Below are 18,038 nucleotides of genomic sequence, written 5' to 3'. Positions count from 1 at the left end.
CCCTCCCACTCCCGGCCCTGCCCCGTGCAGCCCCACTCGTAGTGGGGTGCGTCTCAGTCCCTCCACACAGGAGGGTCTGCAGGAGCGGCCTGTGCATGGCGGCCAAGGAGAACCTCGCGGGAAGGCCCTTCGCAGCCCTAGGGAGCGACTGCGGGGTGCAGGCTCTGGTCTCTAGGGGGGCCGGGTCCCGCGATCACGTGGGTCCTGGGCGCCGCCATGGAGGCGGAAGTGACGCGCGGTTACCAGGCGGCCGTTGCTAGGTGCCGCGCTGCGTGCCCTGCGTGGGGAGGGCGCCGACAGAAGCGGGAAGCGTGAGCTGCCCGGCCATGGCCAGAGGTAGCTGCGCGCGGCGGGCGTTCCGGGGTCCTGGAACCCGGGTTCGGGGGCTGGGGTCCCGGTCTGGAAGGCTCCAGGGCCAGTGGGCTAGGGGTACCTGGGGCTGCGGGAGCCGCGAGGGGCCCTGCCGGTCCGGCCGCTGACCTGGCCCCGCGCCCACCACTCGGAGCCTGTCCAGGGAGCCTCGGCCTTGCTGTGCGGAAGCCCTTCCGTGCGCGCGTGGTTGCTCTGGGGAAGGCAGAGGGTCCCCCTGGCCCTGTACCCTCCAGGCCCTCAGCCGCCTCGCTCTCTCCCAGCGTGGCAGCACCCGTTCCTCAACATCTTCAGATACTTCAGGGTGGACGAGTGGAAGCGGTCCAGCAAGGAGGGCGATGTGTCTGTGGTGACGGTACTGGCGGGGCCTTCCTCCTGCTGGGAAACCTCGTTGTGGACGCTTCTCCTGGGTGCTTCCTGGGTCCCTTTATTTTTTTGGGGGGGGGGTCGGCGGATACTGGGGATTGAACTCGGGGGCACTCGACCACTGAGCCACATCCCCAGCCTGATTTTGTATTTTATTTAAAGACAGGGTCTCACTGAGTTGCTTAGCACTTTGCTGTTGCTGAGGCTGGCTTTGAACTCAGGATCCTCCTGTCTCAGCCTCCTGAGCCACTGGGATTACAGGCGAGCGCCACCGCGCCCAGCCCTGGATCCCTTTGGACGCTGCTCCCTTCTTTGTCCAGGACAAGGCCCTTAAGAGTACCGTGTATCGCATCCAGGGCTCTGTCTCTGCCAGCAATTACATCCTGCTTCCCAAAACTAGCACCCAGTCCCTGGGGCTAACTGGGAGATACCTGTATGTGCTCTTCCGGCCTCTGCCCACCAAGCACTTTGCCATCCACCTGGACCTGTCCACCGAGGTGTGGGGCTTGGGATGGGAGCTGCCTGTGGGCACCATAGCCTGTCATCCCCTCCTCACACCCTTGCTGTGTCCCAGCAGGATGGCCAGGTCATCCGTGTGTCATTCTCCAGCCTCTTCAAGGAGTTCAGGTCCTCTGCCACTTGGCTGCAGTTCCCTTTTGTCTTTGAGGCTAGGACATCCAGGAAAGGTGATACCAAGATGGAGTGTGAATGATCTAGTAAGGGCAGCCTCACAGCTGGGTGGTGGAGGTCCAGTCAGGCTGCTGTGGTGGTCTGGGGTGGGTACAGGATCATCACTGTGGAAGTGGGGGCTGCATAGGGTAGGCGCTGACCTTGGATATATATCCTGCAGACCTAGCAGGTGTGGCCCCCCCTTGTGCCCGCTGGACCTGCCTACAGCTCGACCTGTGTGACATCTTGTCAGTCTACCTGAGCCGGCGCTACGGTCACCTCAAGAGTGTCAGGTTGTGTGCCAACCTGCTGGTCAGGAACCTCTACACCAGCGACCTGTGCTTCGACCCCAGTGAGGGCCAGGCCCCACACCCCACCCAGTCTGTGTCAGCTCTCCTCCCTCTGTATGTCCATCCCTACCTGTAGCCCCAGGTTTTCTACCAGGGCACCATGCCATCTTTGAGCTCTGAATTGATGCAGCTGGAGGCCAGAGCCCCCGATTTCTAGATGCAGCCTAGGGTGTGGGTAGTGGCTGGGCCAGTGGACAGACAAAGCACCCATGCCTGGGGCTAGAAGAGGTAGCTGGACCAGCCTGCCTTGATTGCAGCAGCCCTGCTCCTTACAGCTGTCAGTGTGGCTGAGGCTCGGAGGGCAAAGCTGCCAGTCACCCCTGTGCCTCGAGAAATGGCTTTCCCAGTGCCAAAGGGGGAGAGCTGGCATGACCGCTACGTGCATGTCCGGTGAGCAGTCTGCCCTCCTGAGGAAGCCTTGGGCACGGGCAAGTGGCCCCTTGGCCTGCAGGGCTGACCCTCTCTCCACCTGCCCACCAAGGTTTCCCAGGGACAACCCGAAAGTGCCTTCCCAGCTGGTCCAGAAGAGTGATTCCCCTATTGCAGCAGGTGGGCTGGGGGCCTCAAACTTTGGCACTGGAAGAGGGGATGCCAGGGTCTGGAGTGGGATGGCGAGCAGCTGCTGTGGTGTGGCTTCTGCAGGGTGGACAAGCAGGGCCAGTTGATACCCTGCCCTTGCCAGCCCTCTCAGCAGACATCTTGTCATTCTGCTCAGAAAATCACTAGGGTTCTTTATCTGCTGCAGTCTTCTTGGGGCCAGCACCACGACTTCCTCCTCCCCCAGTGGTCTTTGAAGAGCCCATGCAGAATGTGTCCCCACTGGTCCAGATGTCCAGCCCCACAGCCGTGAGTGCCCCCAGGAGAGGGCTAGGGGACAGCAGCGCCAAGGTACCAATGTGCTCTGGTTCCCCACAGCCTCCCCAGTTTCCCTCAGCACCCAGTCTCCTTCCAGAAGCCAGCCTGTCCTGTGAGCACTCAGAGGTGCCCAGGGTCAGTGGCCTTAACACCAGTACCCAAGATCCCATCACCTGGGCAGAGGCTGCTGACATGCACACAGTGGTCAGTAATGGCCATGTGCTTGCCCACAAGTCGACTGAGATGCCTGTGGCTCTTGATGCTGGCTCCTGCAAGGTGAGTGCCCATCAGAGCAAGCAAGGTATGGGTGGGGTATGGGTAAGGAGCTGCCCAGCCTGGGCTCACCATGGCTACATCAGGCAGGCCTGCCTTCAGTGTCCCTGCTCATGCAGGCTCCTGGCAGGATGCAGAGGTGGCAGGAGACAGCTTTGGGCATGACCCCTATGTGCATGTCCAGTGAGCAGTCTTTCACAAAGAGTAAGGAAGGACTTGTCTTAAGTAACACCCCAGTCCAGGCAGCTTGGGAAAGCAGGACCCAGAGCTCCCGGGTCTGGAATGGCAGCCAGGGTCCTGGCTTCCAGTCTGAGGGAAGCTGCCAGTAGGAGCCACCTGGGACTCAAGTGGCTTTTTCTTATTCCTTTTGGTGGTGCCAAGGATGTAACCCAGGGCCTTGCAAATGCCTAGGCAAGTGCCCTACCACGGAGCTGCACCCCAACCTCAGGTGGCCTTTTGTTGAGTGGCAGGACACAGCCCCAGCATTAGAGGGTCAGGCCTTGTGTGGGGCGTGTCTCCTGGGATCTCACTACATATTTATTTGTTTCAGCATTTTCTCCCAGACCCAATTCTGAGGCTCAAGGGTGTCATTGGCTTTGGGGGTCACAGCACCAAATGGGTGAGGATCCTGTGGCTGCTTCCAGAACCTCTCATTGGGCAGTTGAGCACTGGGGAGAGATTCCCATCCCCCTTGGTCATCAAGGTCCTTTTACCCTGCAGGCTCTGTGGGCTTCCCTCTGGTCCCCAGATATCCAACACTGCCATACCCACTCATGCTTAGAACATCCTGGGTGCACGTGGGTTTCCAGGTCCTAGGTGTTCCCTGTTTGTTCTGCAAAGCCTGATAGCCATGGCTGGGTTAAAGTGCTTCCAAAGACCAAGAGTCCTGGTTTGCACCTTTATTGCTCCATGAGGGTGGCCCACCCTGATCTCAACCAGCTGTGTGGAGCTCTGACAGGTGCGGGGGGCCTACCAGAGAAGAGCCCCAGTTGGGGGAGGCAGTGCTCACCACCTGCCCATGGCAGCCCTTGGCCCTTGTTGAGCTCCCCTGGACTCAGGCTCTTGTACTGCAGGCAGGTACTAGAGGCCTGCATGTTTTAGCCATCCTTTCTGTATGTATGCAGTCATGGATTGTGCTTGTGATGGAGGAAGGTGTACTCTGTGCTGTGCATACCTGTGTATCAGGCCTTCCACCTCCTCCTTGGACTTGGGTGGTAGATGAAGCTGGCCTCCAGGCAGTGAGGAGGGGCCTTGGATGCTGCTGGTGACTGTGGTCCTTGGTCCTTGTGTGTTAGGCCCTGTGGACCAAGGATGGGACGTCTGTTGTTTACCCCTGCCATGCCGTCATTGTTGTCCTGCACATTGACACTGGGGAGCAGCGCTTCTTCCTGGGCCACACAGACAAGGTGGGTGCTGCCTGGGCCTGTGGGCCTGCTCCCGCAGCTGCACATTCTCCTTCTACCCTGTGCCTCCCCAGGTCTCTGCCCTGGCCCTGGATGGGAGCAGTGCACTGCTGGCCTCAGCCCAGGCACAGCCCCCCAGCGTGGTGCGGCTCTGGGACTTCCAGACTGGGGGATGCCTGTCCCTGTTCCAGAGCCCAATGCATACCATCTACTCCCTCAGGTGGGAACCAGGCTTCCACACTGGGGCTGGGTAGGGGATTGCCCAGGTGGTGCTGACCCCTGTTTTACTTCCACAGCTTTTCTGGCAGCGGAGCTCTTCTCTATGGCGTTGGCAAGGATGGCCATGGCAGGACGGTACTGAGCCCGGCACAGGGTGATGGGGCAGCCTCATCAAGTACACAGGAGCTGTAGCCAGTCTGTGCTTCCTAAAGATCCGTTTCCACTTACTTCTACTTATCAAAGTAACACTCATTCTTTTTTAGAAAAGTCAAGCCAGGTGCAGTGGCACCTACACTCCCAGCTATTCAGGAGGCTGAGGTTTGAGGATTGTTTGATGCCAGTCAGGGCAACATATTGAGACCCTGTCTCAAAAAAAAAAGCCAAGCTGTGGAGCTTGGGTTGTGGCTCAGTGATAGAATGCTTGCTTAGCATGTGTGAGGCACTGGGTTCAATTCTTAGCACCGCATATAAATGAATAAAAATAAAGGTTTGTTGACAACTAGAAATGAAATAAAAAAGTAAAGGACCAAAACTAAAAAAAAAGAATAGCCAAGCAGCCTAGGAAACCATGCTCCTTTGCCTCCTGCCTGGCAAGACTTTGCTTTTTCTTTTCTTTTTTTTTCTTCTTTTGGTGCCAGGGATTGAACCAGGTACTCTACCACTAAGCCATACCTCAGCCCTTTTTATTTTTATTTTGAGCAAGGTCTTGCCAAGTTACTGAGGCTGGCCTCAAACTTGTCATCTTCCTGCTTCAGGCTTCCTAGTGAGTCCATGGGATTAAAGGAGCGACCACTGCACCCAGCTGCCTCTTGCTTTTCATTTACTCAATTCTGGGTCACATTCTATTGTCTCTTCAGACACTGCTGTGATACCAGCTCAGGCTTGTCTTGTAGAAGTCCCAGAGTTGGCTACATCTTGGGGAGCATCTGTGTAGGGGCCTGATCCCACACCCAAGTGCTCAACAGGCTGGTTTCTGCACAAGAGAAAAGCTGCTGACTTGTGGACTCAGCTGGGCCTCAAGGAGTAGAGGGGGCCCTGGGGGTTGCCCCAGGGCTCAGCATGGGCTCCTTGCAGGTGGTGGTGGCTTGGAGCACCGGCCAGGTGGGCCGTGGTGGCCAGGTAGTGGTTCTCGCCAAGGTGCACACTGACCTTGACATCCAGGCCTTCCGGGTTGCCTTTTTTGATGGAACCAGGTAATGGTCAGTTCTTGGCACTGGAGCAGGGTCCTGGCCTCAGCCCCTCTGCTCCCTGGGTGGTGCTCACTACTCCTTGCTTCTTACAGGATGGCCTCCTGTGGGCGAGGAAGCCTACGGCTGTGGCGGCTGCGTGGTGGGACGCTACGCTCTTGTTCCGTGGACCTGGGAGAGTACTGTACACTGGAGCTCACTGACCTTGCCTTCGTGCAGGCCCCGGATGGCCACCGAGCACCTTTGGACTACACACTGTGAGCCCTGCCCTTCCCCACTACCCATAACCCAGCCTTCCCTGTGCCCTCAGACCTCCCTCACCTGTTACTTCCTGGGGCAGCTATGTGTGCAGCCGTAATGGCCACATCTTGGAGATTGACCACCAGCGCATGGCTGTGAGGTGCATTCACCGCCTGTTGCCCTCACGGACCCCTGGCAGCTCCCTCCCCCAGAAGTCGACTTTCAGCTCAGGTAGGTGGACACAGCTCTGGTGGAAGTGGCCTCAGGCCAACAGAGGTGCTAATGCCCACACTCTGCAGGCCTGGGCATTGCCATCAGCAGCCTCAGCATCTCCCCAACTGTCTGCGCTGTGGGTTCTGAGGACGGCTGTCTGCGACTCTGGCCCCTGGACTTCTCATCACTGCTCCTGGAGGCAGGTGGGCTGCATGTGTGTGTTGGCTGTACCTGCTCAATGAGACCCTGGCCTGTGTGGGGTTGTGGGGCACTGGAGTCCTGTGGGTGAGGGCAGGTCCTCTGGCTCTCACTTTGGCAGTGCTGTCTCTGGGCTAGACAGGGAGTTAAGGGACCAGGGGCTGTGTCTTGAGCCATGGGGTCCACTGACGCCTGCAGGCCAGCTCTGCAGAAGGGCACAGGGCAGGGATGAGGGGGAAAGTACCCTCAAAGCCCTGGCCCCATCTGGTCCAGGAGTGGTGGTCTTAAGGAAGCTGTTCCTCCTGGCCTATGGGGAGCAGATTATCTGTTCCGGCACCTCTGTGCCAGGCAGCACAGTGGCACATCTGCCTAGGCCAGCTCTGGTACCAGTGGGCCTGGCAATTGCTGATCCTGCCTTACCCACAGAGCAGGAAGGCCCTGTCAGCTCCGTCTGCTTCAGCCCCGATGGCCTGCGTGTGCTGTCCACCACCTCCTCAGGCCACCTGGGCTTCCTGGACATCCCATCCCAGGAGTACACTGTGCTGGCACGCTCCCACATGGCCCCCGTGCTGGCAATCTCCACAGAGCGGAGCCGTGGACAGCTGGCTACTGTGTCCTTGGACCACACTGTCCGCATCTGGGACCTGGCCACCCTACGGCAGGTGGGAAGCGGCCAAAGGCAGGCTAGGCAGAGAGGGGATGGATGCCCACAAGGCTTTTAGTCCTCCAGTAGTGTCTGGGCCCTCACAGTGGCCTCTGCCTTCCAGCTGTATGACTGCACATCCTCTGATGAGGCCCCCAGTGCTGTTGCCCTCCACCCCAAGAGCCCAGCCGTCTTCTGTGGCTTCAGCAGCGGGGCTGTGCGCTCCTTCAGTCTGGAGACAGCTGGGGTCCTGGCAGAACACACGTGAGTGCCTGGCCAGCTGCCAGTCCTTGAGAGGCTTAGACCCCACAGGGACCCCACAGTGGAAGCTGGGGTGGCCTATGGGATCCCTTGGGTGGGGGTTTGGCCAGATGGAGGAGGGCCTTCTTCAGGAAGGCCAGTGGTACCCAGAGCTCTGCCCTCTGTGGCTCTTTGGGCTCCTGTATCCTAGCTGGCTTCCCAGGGTTGAGACCAATGGCTGTTCTCATGTGGTACAGGTGTCACCATGGAACCATCACTGGCCTGGTTGTCACCCCCGATGGCAACTTCCTGTTCAGCTCCTGTTCCCAGGGCTCCCTGGCCCAGTACAGCTGTGCTGTCTCCCAGTGCCCCATCCTCTGTGTAGCAGGTGAGGCTCCTAGCGCCATTCGGGCAGGTCCTCCTAGGAGGCCAGCACCCAGACACTCAGGGCCCACAGGCCCTGCATGGCTGCCTCCCAGAACCTTTCATCTAGACCCCTACCAAGGGCTAGGTTCAAAGCTCACCCGAAGGGTCTGCGTCTGTCCTGCCCCAGGCAATAGACAGCTAATCACCTGGGGCTGCAGGTGGGGTCCAGCACTAATGGAGGCATCTGCCTCCCTGTGGACCTGGGACTCTGGCTTTCAGAGCTCTTGCTTGGTCACTCCTGGCCCCCAGCCCTCCTGGGGTGTGCTGGCCTCTGGGTGCTCTTCTGCCCGAGGCCAAGGCTTCTGTGGAACATGCTGCTCTCCCTGGCTGGTGTCCTGTGGGTCAGGATTGGGTGGACCTCCTCAGGCCCATTTGCCCAAGGTGCTTCCCTACTTACTGCCCTGTGCCACCACAGTGAACGCGGTGTGCCAGGATGCCCACCCAGGCCCCAACACCCTGGCAGTCAGTGGGGACAGCCGCCTGCTGGCCTTCGTGGGCCCCTCTAAGTACACAGTGACAGTCATGGACTCAGCCTCCCTGAATGAGGTGAGTCTGCAGGATGTTTTGGGCCCAGGGGCTCTCCTTGGCTGGGTGTGGAGTACAAAGGGGTTCATGAGGGAGGCAGGAGGCCAAGGTCATTGGGAGCGAGCCGTAGCTTCCCTTACACTTGTGGGCAGAGATGTCGCTGAGCCAAGTGGACTACTAAGCCAGCCCTGTGTCCTGGTAAGGCGGGGCTCCTGTCTAGGGGTGGTGCTGGGTACCCAGGTCTGTGCCTCCAGCTGCCTCCCTCCCTGGCTCATTTGAGACCCACAGCCACTCTTACCCCCAGCTGCTGCGGGTTGATGTCAGCACCCTGGATCTGGCCAGCAGCCACCTGGACTGGGCTGTGGCCATCTGCTTTGGGCCTGCAGCCCTGGGCCACCTCCTGGTGTCCATCTCATCCGACAAGGTTGTGGTTCTTGATGCCTTGTCAGGACGCACCATCCGGGAGGTAAGCCCTGGGGCTGTGGCCTGGCCTTCGCTTCCCTTTGTTCCCACAGCCCCTGTAGCCAGGCGGGGGGCCACAGATGCACTCTGAGAAGGGGAAGCTCCAGCCTGCCTGCCGCCCCACCATGAGGGGGTGTTTTCCAAGAATTCTCTATTGCAGCTGCCCAGTGTCCGTCCCATAGTCTGCTCCTCCCTGGCCCTCAGTGAAGATGCCCACTTCCTGCTGACAGCCACCAGCCGGGCCATCAGGGTGTGGAATTACTGGACACAGGCTGACTCCAGCTGCCAGGTGGGTGCTGTGGCAAGCAGAAGGCCCTTGCTGTTGGGAGCCTCCACAGGGGGTTGGGGAGACCCCTGTGGGCCTAGGAGGGGTGGTACAGTGTTCTCTAGGGATAAGACGGGTAGGGGATGGGAGGGAAGGTGACCTTCATTTTGCCTGTCAAGGCCTAATGTCACACGATTGACTGTCAGTCTCTGGCCCTGCAGGTCTGGGGCTCACTGCCAGGTTGAGATACTGGGAGCACAGTCATTCTCTGGCCATAGTCAGGGTCCCTGTATGTGACACCCACTGCCCCCAGGTGTACATTGGCCACTCAGAGCCAGTGCAGGCTGTGGCCTTCACCCCAGACCAGCAGCATGTAATCAGCGTGGGGGACGCCATCTTTCTCTGGGATGTCCTGGCCACCCCTGACAGGCAAGTGTCTGCCCTTGACCATATCCAGCTGGGCCTCCCGCTGGCCCCCCTGACACCCTCTCTCATTGCCTCCAGTGGCCGAAGCATGCCCAGAGTGCCCCTAGCCCATGAGGTTGGTGAGTGGTCTGGCTCTGCAGGAGGGCAGTGTGGGGATGCCTGTGGCACCATGGTATTGCTTGGGCGGGGCCTTCCGCAGACTGGGCAGAGTGGCACCTGTTCTTCTCCCATATCCATGTACCCGTCACCACCAGAGGCTTGCCTCCCCTGGCAGACCCTGCTGTGCCCAGCTGTGAACACCACATGCTCCTTGCATCCCCAGGCCCAGGTCCCGGGCAGCTGGAGGGTGCAGCATGTGGGGCCGACGGGCTCCCCCGGCAGCAGGTGCCTGTGCCATCTCAGGGACCCCCACCGAGGCTGGACATGTGTGCCATGCCCCCTGAGGGCAATGATGGTGAGAGGCAGGGGTCCTGGGGCCCCAGGGGGGTGCAGATGGGTAGGTGGTGTGGGTTCCTCTTCCTTTTGCTGCCTCCAGGTACGTTCTGCATGTCCAATGAGGAAGAGCTCTGCAAGGAGAGCCAGGGCCCACCCGTGCTTGTGGAGAGGGAGACTGGTGGGGCTGGCAGTGCGACCTGGGGGTCTGTGAGGAGATCCCAAGGACTCTTCATATCTCCCCTTTGCCACAGCTGGTCCAGTAAGCAGTTCAGAGCAGCTGGGTGGGTGGGGACCGTTGGTGACAGGGTACCAAGTCTCAGGCGCAAGTGTGCAAGTGTCTTGAGGCCTTAAGGGGCCTAGGTAGCTCTGACTGCCCTGACCTTTGGGGTGTTTCCCCGGAAAGATGTGGTAACCTGCAGAGCCAGGGCGAGGCTGGGATGTCCATGGGGCTGGGTGGGACACAGCTCTCACTGCCCAGCAGTGTATGGGACTTTGTGTGAGGGGAGGAGTCTCTGAATGGTTTGAGGAAGCACAACATCCTGTGGCCTCTTTCTTCTCCCTGCCAGGTACCCGGAGCATCCAGGAAGCGAGGGCTCAGCCTCTAGCCCGCCCAGATTCCTACAAGCACTTCATGGCTCGCTATAAGGCCTCCACACTGGCCGAGGTTGGTTGTGCCCTCTCTGCAGACAGGTGGCTTCTGGGGCTGGGGTTGTGGTAGAGCACTTGACTAGCATGTGTGAGGTCCCTGGGTTTGATCCTCAGCACCACATATAAATAAATATAATAAACATGTTTAAAAAAAAAAAAAGGTGGCTTCTGGGAGCCCTCCTTCCCAGGACTTCCAGGGCCTGTTCCTAGAGGGACACTCTTCCTTCTTGCGCTCACACTCCTTTCATCTCTCTGCCACAAGCATGGACCTGGTGGCGGCCTGCTTACCCACCCTCTGCCGCTTATCAACCACTGCCCCTCCCCAACCTCCCCATGCTCTAGGCGCCCAGAGCTTCTGGGGTCCCCACCTGTCCCCAGCTCCCAATTTTAGCTGGCCCGGATGTCCCCCAGAGCAGCTCCCACGTTCGGGTCAGGGGTCCAGGTGACTGCTGAGCACCAGCATCAGGGTCTGCTTCCCTTCAGAGCACCTCCTTCCCTCCTGAGGGTGCCAAGCAACTGCGCCTGAGAACCGTGGTGGGCTACAATGGGAACGGGCGGGCCAACATGGTCTGGAAGCCGGACACAGGTAGGCCCAGGGGTGCAGGCAGAGGAGCAGCAGGGCAGGACCCAACTCCATCCCAGGCCAGGTCTCTCAACAAATGAGTGCTGGCTGTCAGCTGGGAGCTCTGGGGGGGCTCTGCTGCTGCAGGACCTGTCGATGTGAGCCTGCATAGCTGCTGGCACTGACAGGGAAAAGGCACCCCAGGGGCCCTGGCTGGCATTCTCCCTGCTGCAGGGTTCTTTGCCTATACCTGTGGCCGCCTGGTGGTGGTGGAGGACCTGCACTCTGGTGCCCAGAAGCACTGGCTTGGCCACCCTGAGGAGATCTCCACACTGGCCCTCAGCCACAACTCCCAGGTGCTTGCCCAGGGCCTGGCTGTTGCCCAGTCAGTGGGAAGGACACTGTCCCAGCCTCCCTTCTGCCAGAGATAGGGCAGGCCAGCTGCTGCATGCTCTCCACTGACCGCCCACCTCTCACCTACCAGGTCCTGGCTTCTGCATCTTGCTGCAGCAGTGCAGCCGCCCGCTGCCAGATCCGCATCTGGGATGTGCCTGAGGGCCTCTGCCAGCAGCTCATTTCTCACCACAACACTGCCGTGCAGGCACTGGCCTTCTCACCAGATGACAAGCTTCTTGTGTCACTGGGTCAGTGAGTAGGGTAGGCAGAAGCAGAGCTTCTTGGGACCCCGGGGAGGCTGGCTGAGTTCACAACATGACTGCCCACACATCCCCAGGGGACTATGGTGACTGCACACTGGCCTTGTGGAACACAGCCACCTATGAGCTCGTGTCCTCTGCCTGCCTCCTGGAGTCCATGCATGGTGTGGCCTTTAACCCCTGGGATGCCAGTGAGCTTACCTGCGTGGGCACAGGTTCTGTTGCCTTCTGGTTCCTGCAGCAGCGTGGAGCAGACGTGAACCTCCAGGTGCCAGGCCCTGATCGGGTGCTTAGGTTCCCAAGAAGTTTTCAGGGATGGAGTCTGGACATCCCTAACTTACAGTCACCCTTGTGCCCTGCCAGATGCACAGAGAGCCAGTCCCTGAGGAGGTGGGGGCAATGGAGCTTACCGCACTCTGCTATGGGGCTGCTCCCCTGCTGTACTGTGGCTCCAGTTCTGGCCAGGTCTGTGTCTGGGACACATGTGTTGGCCGCTGCTTCCTGGCCTGGGAGGCAGATGATGGCGAGATTGGTAGGTGCCCAGTGGGAGGACCCCTGGATGGCTAAGGGCTCAGACCTAGCCCTGGGATGGGGAACCTGGTTTCCAGTCTCGGGGCCTGCGGAAGGCAGCTTGCGACCACCCCTGCTTCCTAGGGGTGCTGCTGTGCTTGGGTTCAAGGCTGGTCAGTGGTAGCAACACTAAACGGCTGCGCCTGTGGTCCGTGGGGGCTGTGCCAGAGCTGAGACGCAAGGGCTCTGGTGCCAGGTGAGCTGGGGGGCCTCTGCTGCACATGGTACCCATGGGTTCTGGCTGCGGGTCCTCTGGTGTCCTCAGTAGCCCTGAAGATCATCACTAGCACTCCTGCACACGTTGCTACTCCTAGGCAAGGCTGCCTGCAGAGCTGTCACCTAGGGGTCTGTCTGCGCATGGCCTGAGCCCCAGAGGCCACAGCCCTAGGCTCCATGCTGCTATCTCCACCCAGGAGCACTGCTGGGCCTCAGACATGATGGCTGTCGGCTTTCACCTGGCAAGCTGAGCTGGCTCCCATCTCCTGCCTTGAGACCAGCTGCCCTTTGTCCCTGTGCTCTTAGGTCCAGCTCTGTGTTCATGGAACACGAGCTGACCCTGGATGGGGCTGTGGTGAGTGCCAGCTTCGACAGCAGCATGGACATGGGCATCGTGGGCACCACGGCTGGCACACTGTGGTATGTCAGCTGGGCTGAGGGAAGTAGCACCCGCCTCGTCAGCGGCCACAGGAGCAAGGTGAGCCACTGGGTGGCTTGAGATGTTCAGAGGTCTCCAACCTCAGTAGGGCAGGTTGTGCAGGGAAGCAAGCCTGTCTGGCTGCCCCCTGAGGTTTCATGTCTCACTAGTGACCAATAGGGAGCCTCAGGATGGCCAGAATCTGTGGTGCCTATGTGAGGCAGGGGCCTGAGGTGCTCTGCAGGCTTCTAGACCTTTCCTTCCTTCCTTTCTTCTTAAACTCACTTATTAAAGGCCTGTGCCATCTGCCCCAGCACCTCCCACACTGGCTGTGCAAACACCATCCAGTGCAGTCGAAGCCCGGGGTTGGTAGGAGGCCAGGCAGGTCTGGTCAGGTTTGGTTCTGGCTAGGTCAGCTTGAGTCTGGTCAGGGTTTGGTCAGATCTGAGTCAGGTCTACTTGGAGTTGGGTCAGTTCTGGCTGGGTTGTTGTCTATTCTGGTTGGGTCTCTAGAGGGTCAGGGTCTGGTTGGATCTGCTTTTAGAGGAGTGTGCCATTGTGCCCAGCCAGCCTGAGGTTGAGTTTATTTATTTATTTATTTATTTATTTATTTATTTATTTTTAATTTTTTATTCCAGGGATTGAACCCAGGGGCACTCTGCCACTGAGCCACATTGCTAGCCCTTTTTATTTTTTATTTTGAGACAGGGTCTTACTAAGTTGCTGAGGCTGGCCTTGAACTTGGAATCCTCCTGCCTCAGCTTCCCAGGTTACTAGGACAGGTGTGCACCCCATACCCAGCCATCATCCCATTAAAGTCAGTGGTTCTAGCATCTTCCATCGAGTTATCAATCATTACACACTCAATGTCAGAGCATTCTCATCACCCCAAAAGGACACCTCATACCTGTCAGTGTCCCCATTTCCCCTCCTCTCTGCCCCGGCAGCCACAAGTTGGCTTTCTATCCACATGGATGTGCTCTTTCTGGACAGTTCCTATGAGTGGACTGTGTCCAGCCTCCCTCCTTGAGCACCTGTCCTCAGGTGCATCCCAGCTGTCGCTATTGTTAGTGCTCCCACTTTATGGCCAAGTACTTCCAGTGTATTGGCATACCATGTGTGTCCCGAGTCCTTGAGCTGAGCTGGTTGTCACTGGTGGCACTCAGGTGGTGTGGGACTGCAGGGCTCAGAGGCCACATTCTGGGCCCACTCTTGCTCTTCTGAACTGAGCTGGGGTCAAATGCGTGCTAGGCCAGCCCTCTGCCTCTTGAGCTGTTGCACCCTGAGTCCTCTTGGGTAAGACGTATCAAGAATTCACACGGGTACCCGAAACAGGTTCAGCTCCAGGCTGTTTGGTTGTGCCACATTAGAGTGTGGCATCTGTGCCACCCTTTATCCAAAATCTCAATTGCCAACTGGCAGCTGCATGCTGACACATCTGCTGTCTGCCTTGACGTGTGCTGAGCACTGCAGGCCACCACTGTCATGACCACCACAACAGCAGGGGTGTCTGCTGGGCTCGTCTGCAATCTGCATCCCTCTGGAGACAAGTCACATCACTGTGTCTCAGATGCTGCCAGGGTTTTCTGTGGAATCCCAAGTCCCAGGAACATGTGGGGTCCACCCATGTGGGTGTAGTGGACCAGGCAGACTTGGGCAGCAGAAGGGTATTGCCTTGACCCTGGAAGGTTAGATCAGAAAGGCCCAGCCCCAGCCCAGGCACAGTGGCCAGGCCTGTTATCTCAGCCACCTGGGAGGCTGAGGCAAAAGTATCGAAAATTCAAGGTCAGCCTCAGCAACTTAATGAGGCCCTAAGCAACTTAGTGAGATAGGGTCACTAATATAAAAAATAAGGGCTGGAGTTGTGGCTCGGTGGTTAGAGCATTTGCCTAGCACATGTGAGGCCCTGGGTTCAATCCTCAGCACCACATAAGAATAAATGAATAAGGTAGCTGGGCGCAGTGGCACACGCCTGTAATGCCATGGGCTCTGGAGGCTGAGGCAGGAGGATCATGAGTTCAAAGCCAGCCTCAGCAATAGTGATGCAGTAAGCAACTGTGTGAGACCCTATCTCTAAGTAAAATACAAAATAGGGCTGGGGATGTGGCTCAATGGTCGAGTGCCCCTGAGTTCAATCCCCTGTACCCAAATAAATAAATAAATAAATAAATAGATAAATAAAGCTATAGAAAAAAAGTTACATTTTTAAAAGTGGGGGAGGGGCTGGCTGGGCATGTTGTTCAATAGTTAGGTGCCCCTGGGTTTAATCCCCAGTACCAAAAAAAGAAAAGAAAGGCCCAGACCCAGCTGCCCGGGTTCTACAGGTGAACGAGGTGGTCTTCAGTCCAGACGAGTCTCACTGTGCCACAGGGGGTGAGGACGGCAGTGTACGGGTGTGGTCCTTGGCCAGCATGGAGCTGGTGATTCAGTTCCAGGTGCTGAACCAGGTATGTCAGGGCCCAGGCCACCATGCATCCTGCCTGCTGAGCCCTCCCTCTGACTTTGGCCTTGTCCGTGGGGTAGTGCTGATCTCCCCTATATGGATGTCCAGAGCTGCCTCTGTCTTGCATGGAGCCCCCCATCCTGTGGACATCCAGAGCAGCAGCAGGTGGTGGCCGGCTACAGCGATGGCACACTGCGCGTATTCAGCATTGCCCGTACCTCAATGGAGCTCAAGATGCAACCCCACCGGGCTGCCCTTATGGCCCTGGCCTTTTCCACTGATGGTGAGGACCAGGACTGTACAGGGCAGCAGTGGCTTCCCCTGCCCAGGCCTAGATCAGATCTCCAGGTTGGGGTCTGACTCACAAGGTATCCATGTTCCCACCTGGCCCAGGTCAAACCATCCTCTCTGGAGACAAGGATGGGGTTGTGGCTGTGAGCCGCCTCCGCACAGGGATAACCTTCCGTGTGTTGAGTGACCACCAGGGTGCCCCCATCTCTACCATCCAGAGCACAAGTAAAAAGGTTGAGCAGGCTGTGGGAGGGTCCTGGGCTGTGGCAGGGCGGGAGGGTGATGCATGGGGCAGGAGGGCCCACAGCCCTCACTTCCCCAGTATGGAGATCTAGGGGTGGAGGGTACAGACCTGTGGCTGGCTGCTAGCGGGGACCAAAGGATCAGCGTCTGGGCCTCTGACTGGCTGCGGGATTGCTGCGACCTCCTGGACTGGTTGAGCTTCCCAGCACCTGCCACCTTGGAGGTAAGCATCCCAGTGGTGGGGCTGGGATTGTGGCTCAGTGGTAGAGTGCCCGCCTGGCGCATGTGAGGCACTGGGTTTGATTCTTAACAGAACATAAAACAAAGATTTAAAAGTGGGGGGGGGGCTGGGAGGCTGGGGACATAGGTCAGTTGGTAGAGTGCTTGCCTCACATGCACATGTTCAATCCCCAGCACCACAAAAAAAGTGTGTGGGGGATGCCGGGTGTGGTGGCACATTCTGGTAATCCCAGGCTGAGGCAGGATTGTGAGTTCAAAGCCAGTTTCAGCAAAAAAAAAAAAAAAAAAAAAAAAAGCTAGGCTAGGCACTTAACAACTCAGTGAGACCCTGTCTCTAAGATACAAAATAGGGCTGGGAGTGTGGCTCAGTGGTCGAGTGCCCCTGAGTTCAATCCCCAGTCCCCCCCCCCCAAAAAAAAGGGAGGGTTGGGGGAACAGTGCCTGCCCACTCCACCACAGCATGCTGCATCCCTCTTCAGGCCTCAGGCCTCCCTCCACCCTCCCTTGCTGCCTTCTGCCCTTGGGATGGGGCACTGCTGGTGTACGTGGGCCTCGGTGCACATGAAGAGGTGGTCTTCTACAGCCTCCGCCAGAAGCAGGTGTGTGTATATACCTGTTTGGGCCAGCAGCCCAGGCATCCAGGGCCATAGGGCCATGGGGTCAAGGGAGCCTGGATTGGGCCCCAAGCGGGAGTGCCCCCTGCCTAGGCCAAGACCCCTAGCCTCACACTGGCTGCCCCACAGGTGGTGGAGAAGATGTCATTGCCCTTCTTTGCCATGTCCCTGAGCCTGTCTCCAGGGGCACGCTTCATAGCCATTGGCTTTGCTGGTGAGTGTGGTGGGTACAGACTTGGGCCTGTCTTAGGTGGGGCCAGGCAGGCTCACCTGCCTCCCAGACACGCAGTTTACATATGCCTCAGGATGCTTACTCCTGAAGCAGTGTGAGGGCACCTGTCCCAGAGCGTCACAGGCCCAGAAGACAGAGCGGGAGGCACTGGGTGTGAGTGGAAGATTAGTTGTAGCACCAAGGAGGACTTGCCTCACCCTGCCAAGACCTCCACAGTGGGGCCCAGCATGCGGAGATTACAGCCCTGACCCCTCTGGTCTCAGGTTTCCTGATGCCATCACCATGTCTAGCTGGGGACATGGCCAGGGAGGGTTGGGGGTCACTGAGCACTGCCTAGCCCTCCTCACCTTTGCTGTCTACCCACAGAATGCACACTGAGGCTCTTGGACTGCATGTCAGGGGTAGCCCAGGACTTCACCGGCCATGATGACTCTGTGCATCTGTGCAGGTTCACCCCATCTGCCAGACTGCTCTTCACAGCTGCCCACAATGAGATCCTGGTGTGGGAGGTCATGGGCCATGGATGCAGAGTGACTGCAGTCTTAGGTCCCTAATGGCCTGCTGGGCACCCACAGAAAAGCCAGGTTGGGATCGTGGCATGCAGAGCCAGATGGCCTGGACAGGCTGGGACTCAGCACCAAGTCATCAGCACCAAGCTCCCTTGAATTCGAGTGACCAGAACAGACAATAGGGCGTGGGATGTAGCTCAGTGGCAGAGACTTGTCTAGCATGTATGAGGCCCTGGTTTCTATGCCCAGCACTAAAAACAAAAAGACCTGTTGCCTTTTACTCTAAGGAGTTGTTGATGTTCCTATCTTTTAGAATTTAAATAAACATGCACATTTATTACATTGTGCTACGTTGTTTCATTATTGCCCCATCTTTCACATCCGCTGGTCACTCCAGTCTTGAAGTCATCTCCCCCAGCCCGCCCAATTCCTAGTCAAAGGCCCTGTCCAAAGGCCCTGTCGCTCCACTTACCAGCTAGGATGGCCGTTCAGGTCTCCAAACCTGCGCCCACGTCACCTGCAGTGTCGGGCTCGCCCGAGTGGTGGCGCAACCGCACACTTCGACTCCTCTGCCCCGCAGGGCTCGCTGATGCGGCTGCGCTGTCGGGGCCGGAAGTGTCCCTCAAGCACCG

General features: G+C 58.3%; 1 protein-coding gene across 1 annotated transcript; it reads left to right on the top strand.

Annotated features, from left to right (window-relative positions):
• Positions 1-298: 298 nt before the first annotated feature.
• Wdr90 (WD repeat domain 90) lies at positions 299-17,731 on the top strand. The gene is made up of 42 exons (XM_026385561.2): positions 299-336; positions 633-724; positions 1,056-1,232; positions 1,313-1,421; positions 1,586-1,756; positions 2,030-2,144; positions 2,236-2,303; positions 2,500-2,600; positions 2,670-2,885; positions 3,433-3,501; positions 4,178-4,288; positions 4,360-4,505; positions 4,582-4,639; positions 5,579-5,697; positions 5,787-5,948; positions 6,032-6,162; positions 6,231-6,347; positions 6,769-7,004; positions 7,110-7,249; positions 7,483-7,613; positions 8,067-8,197; positions 8,481-8,642; positions 8,799-8,927; positions 9,217-9,332; positions 9,408-9,448; positions 9,652-9,783; positions 9,865-10,023; positions 10,331-10,428; positions 10,896-10,998; positions 11,209-11,330; positions 11,459-11,618; positions 11,708-11,898; positions 11,994-12,162; positions 12,285-12,396; positions 12,723-12,894; positions 15,159-15,281; positions 15,386-15,560; positions 15,671-15,801; positions 15,891-16,034; positions 16,531-16,650; positions 16,795-16,879; positions 17,264-17,731. The coding sequence occupies exons 1-42, from the start codon at positions 327-329 to the stop codon at positions 17,449-17,451; spliced, it is 5,442 nt and encodes a 1,813-aa protein (XP_026241346.2). The 5' UTR covers positions 299-326; the 3' UTR covers positions 17,452-17,731.
• Positions 17,732-18,038: the final 307 nt, after the last annotated feature.

Source organism: Urocitellus parryii, chromosome 9 (assembly GCF_045843805.1).
Source record: "Urocitellus parryii isolate mUroPar1 chromosome 9, mUroPar1.hap1, whole genome shotgun sequence".
NCBI lineage: Eukaryota > Metazoa > Chordata > Mammalia > Rodentia > Sciuridae > Urocitellus > Urocitellus parryii.
This window is presented reverse-complemented; position numbering and strand designations above follow the sequence as displayed.

Excerpts from the sequence above, each read along its gene's own strand:
- Wdr90 (XM_026385561.2), top strand. Across the intron at positions 5,949-6,031 it reads GCACCTTTGGACTACACACT|CTATGTGTGCAGCCGTAATG; the intron begins GTGAGCCCTGCC and ends TTCCTGGGGCAG. Across the intron at positions 6,163-6,230 it reads GAAGTCGACTTTCAGCTCAG|GCCTGGGCATTGCCATCAGC; the intron begins GTAGGTGGACAC and ends CACACTCTGCAG.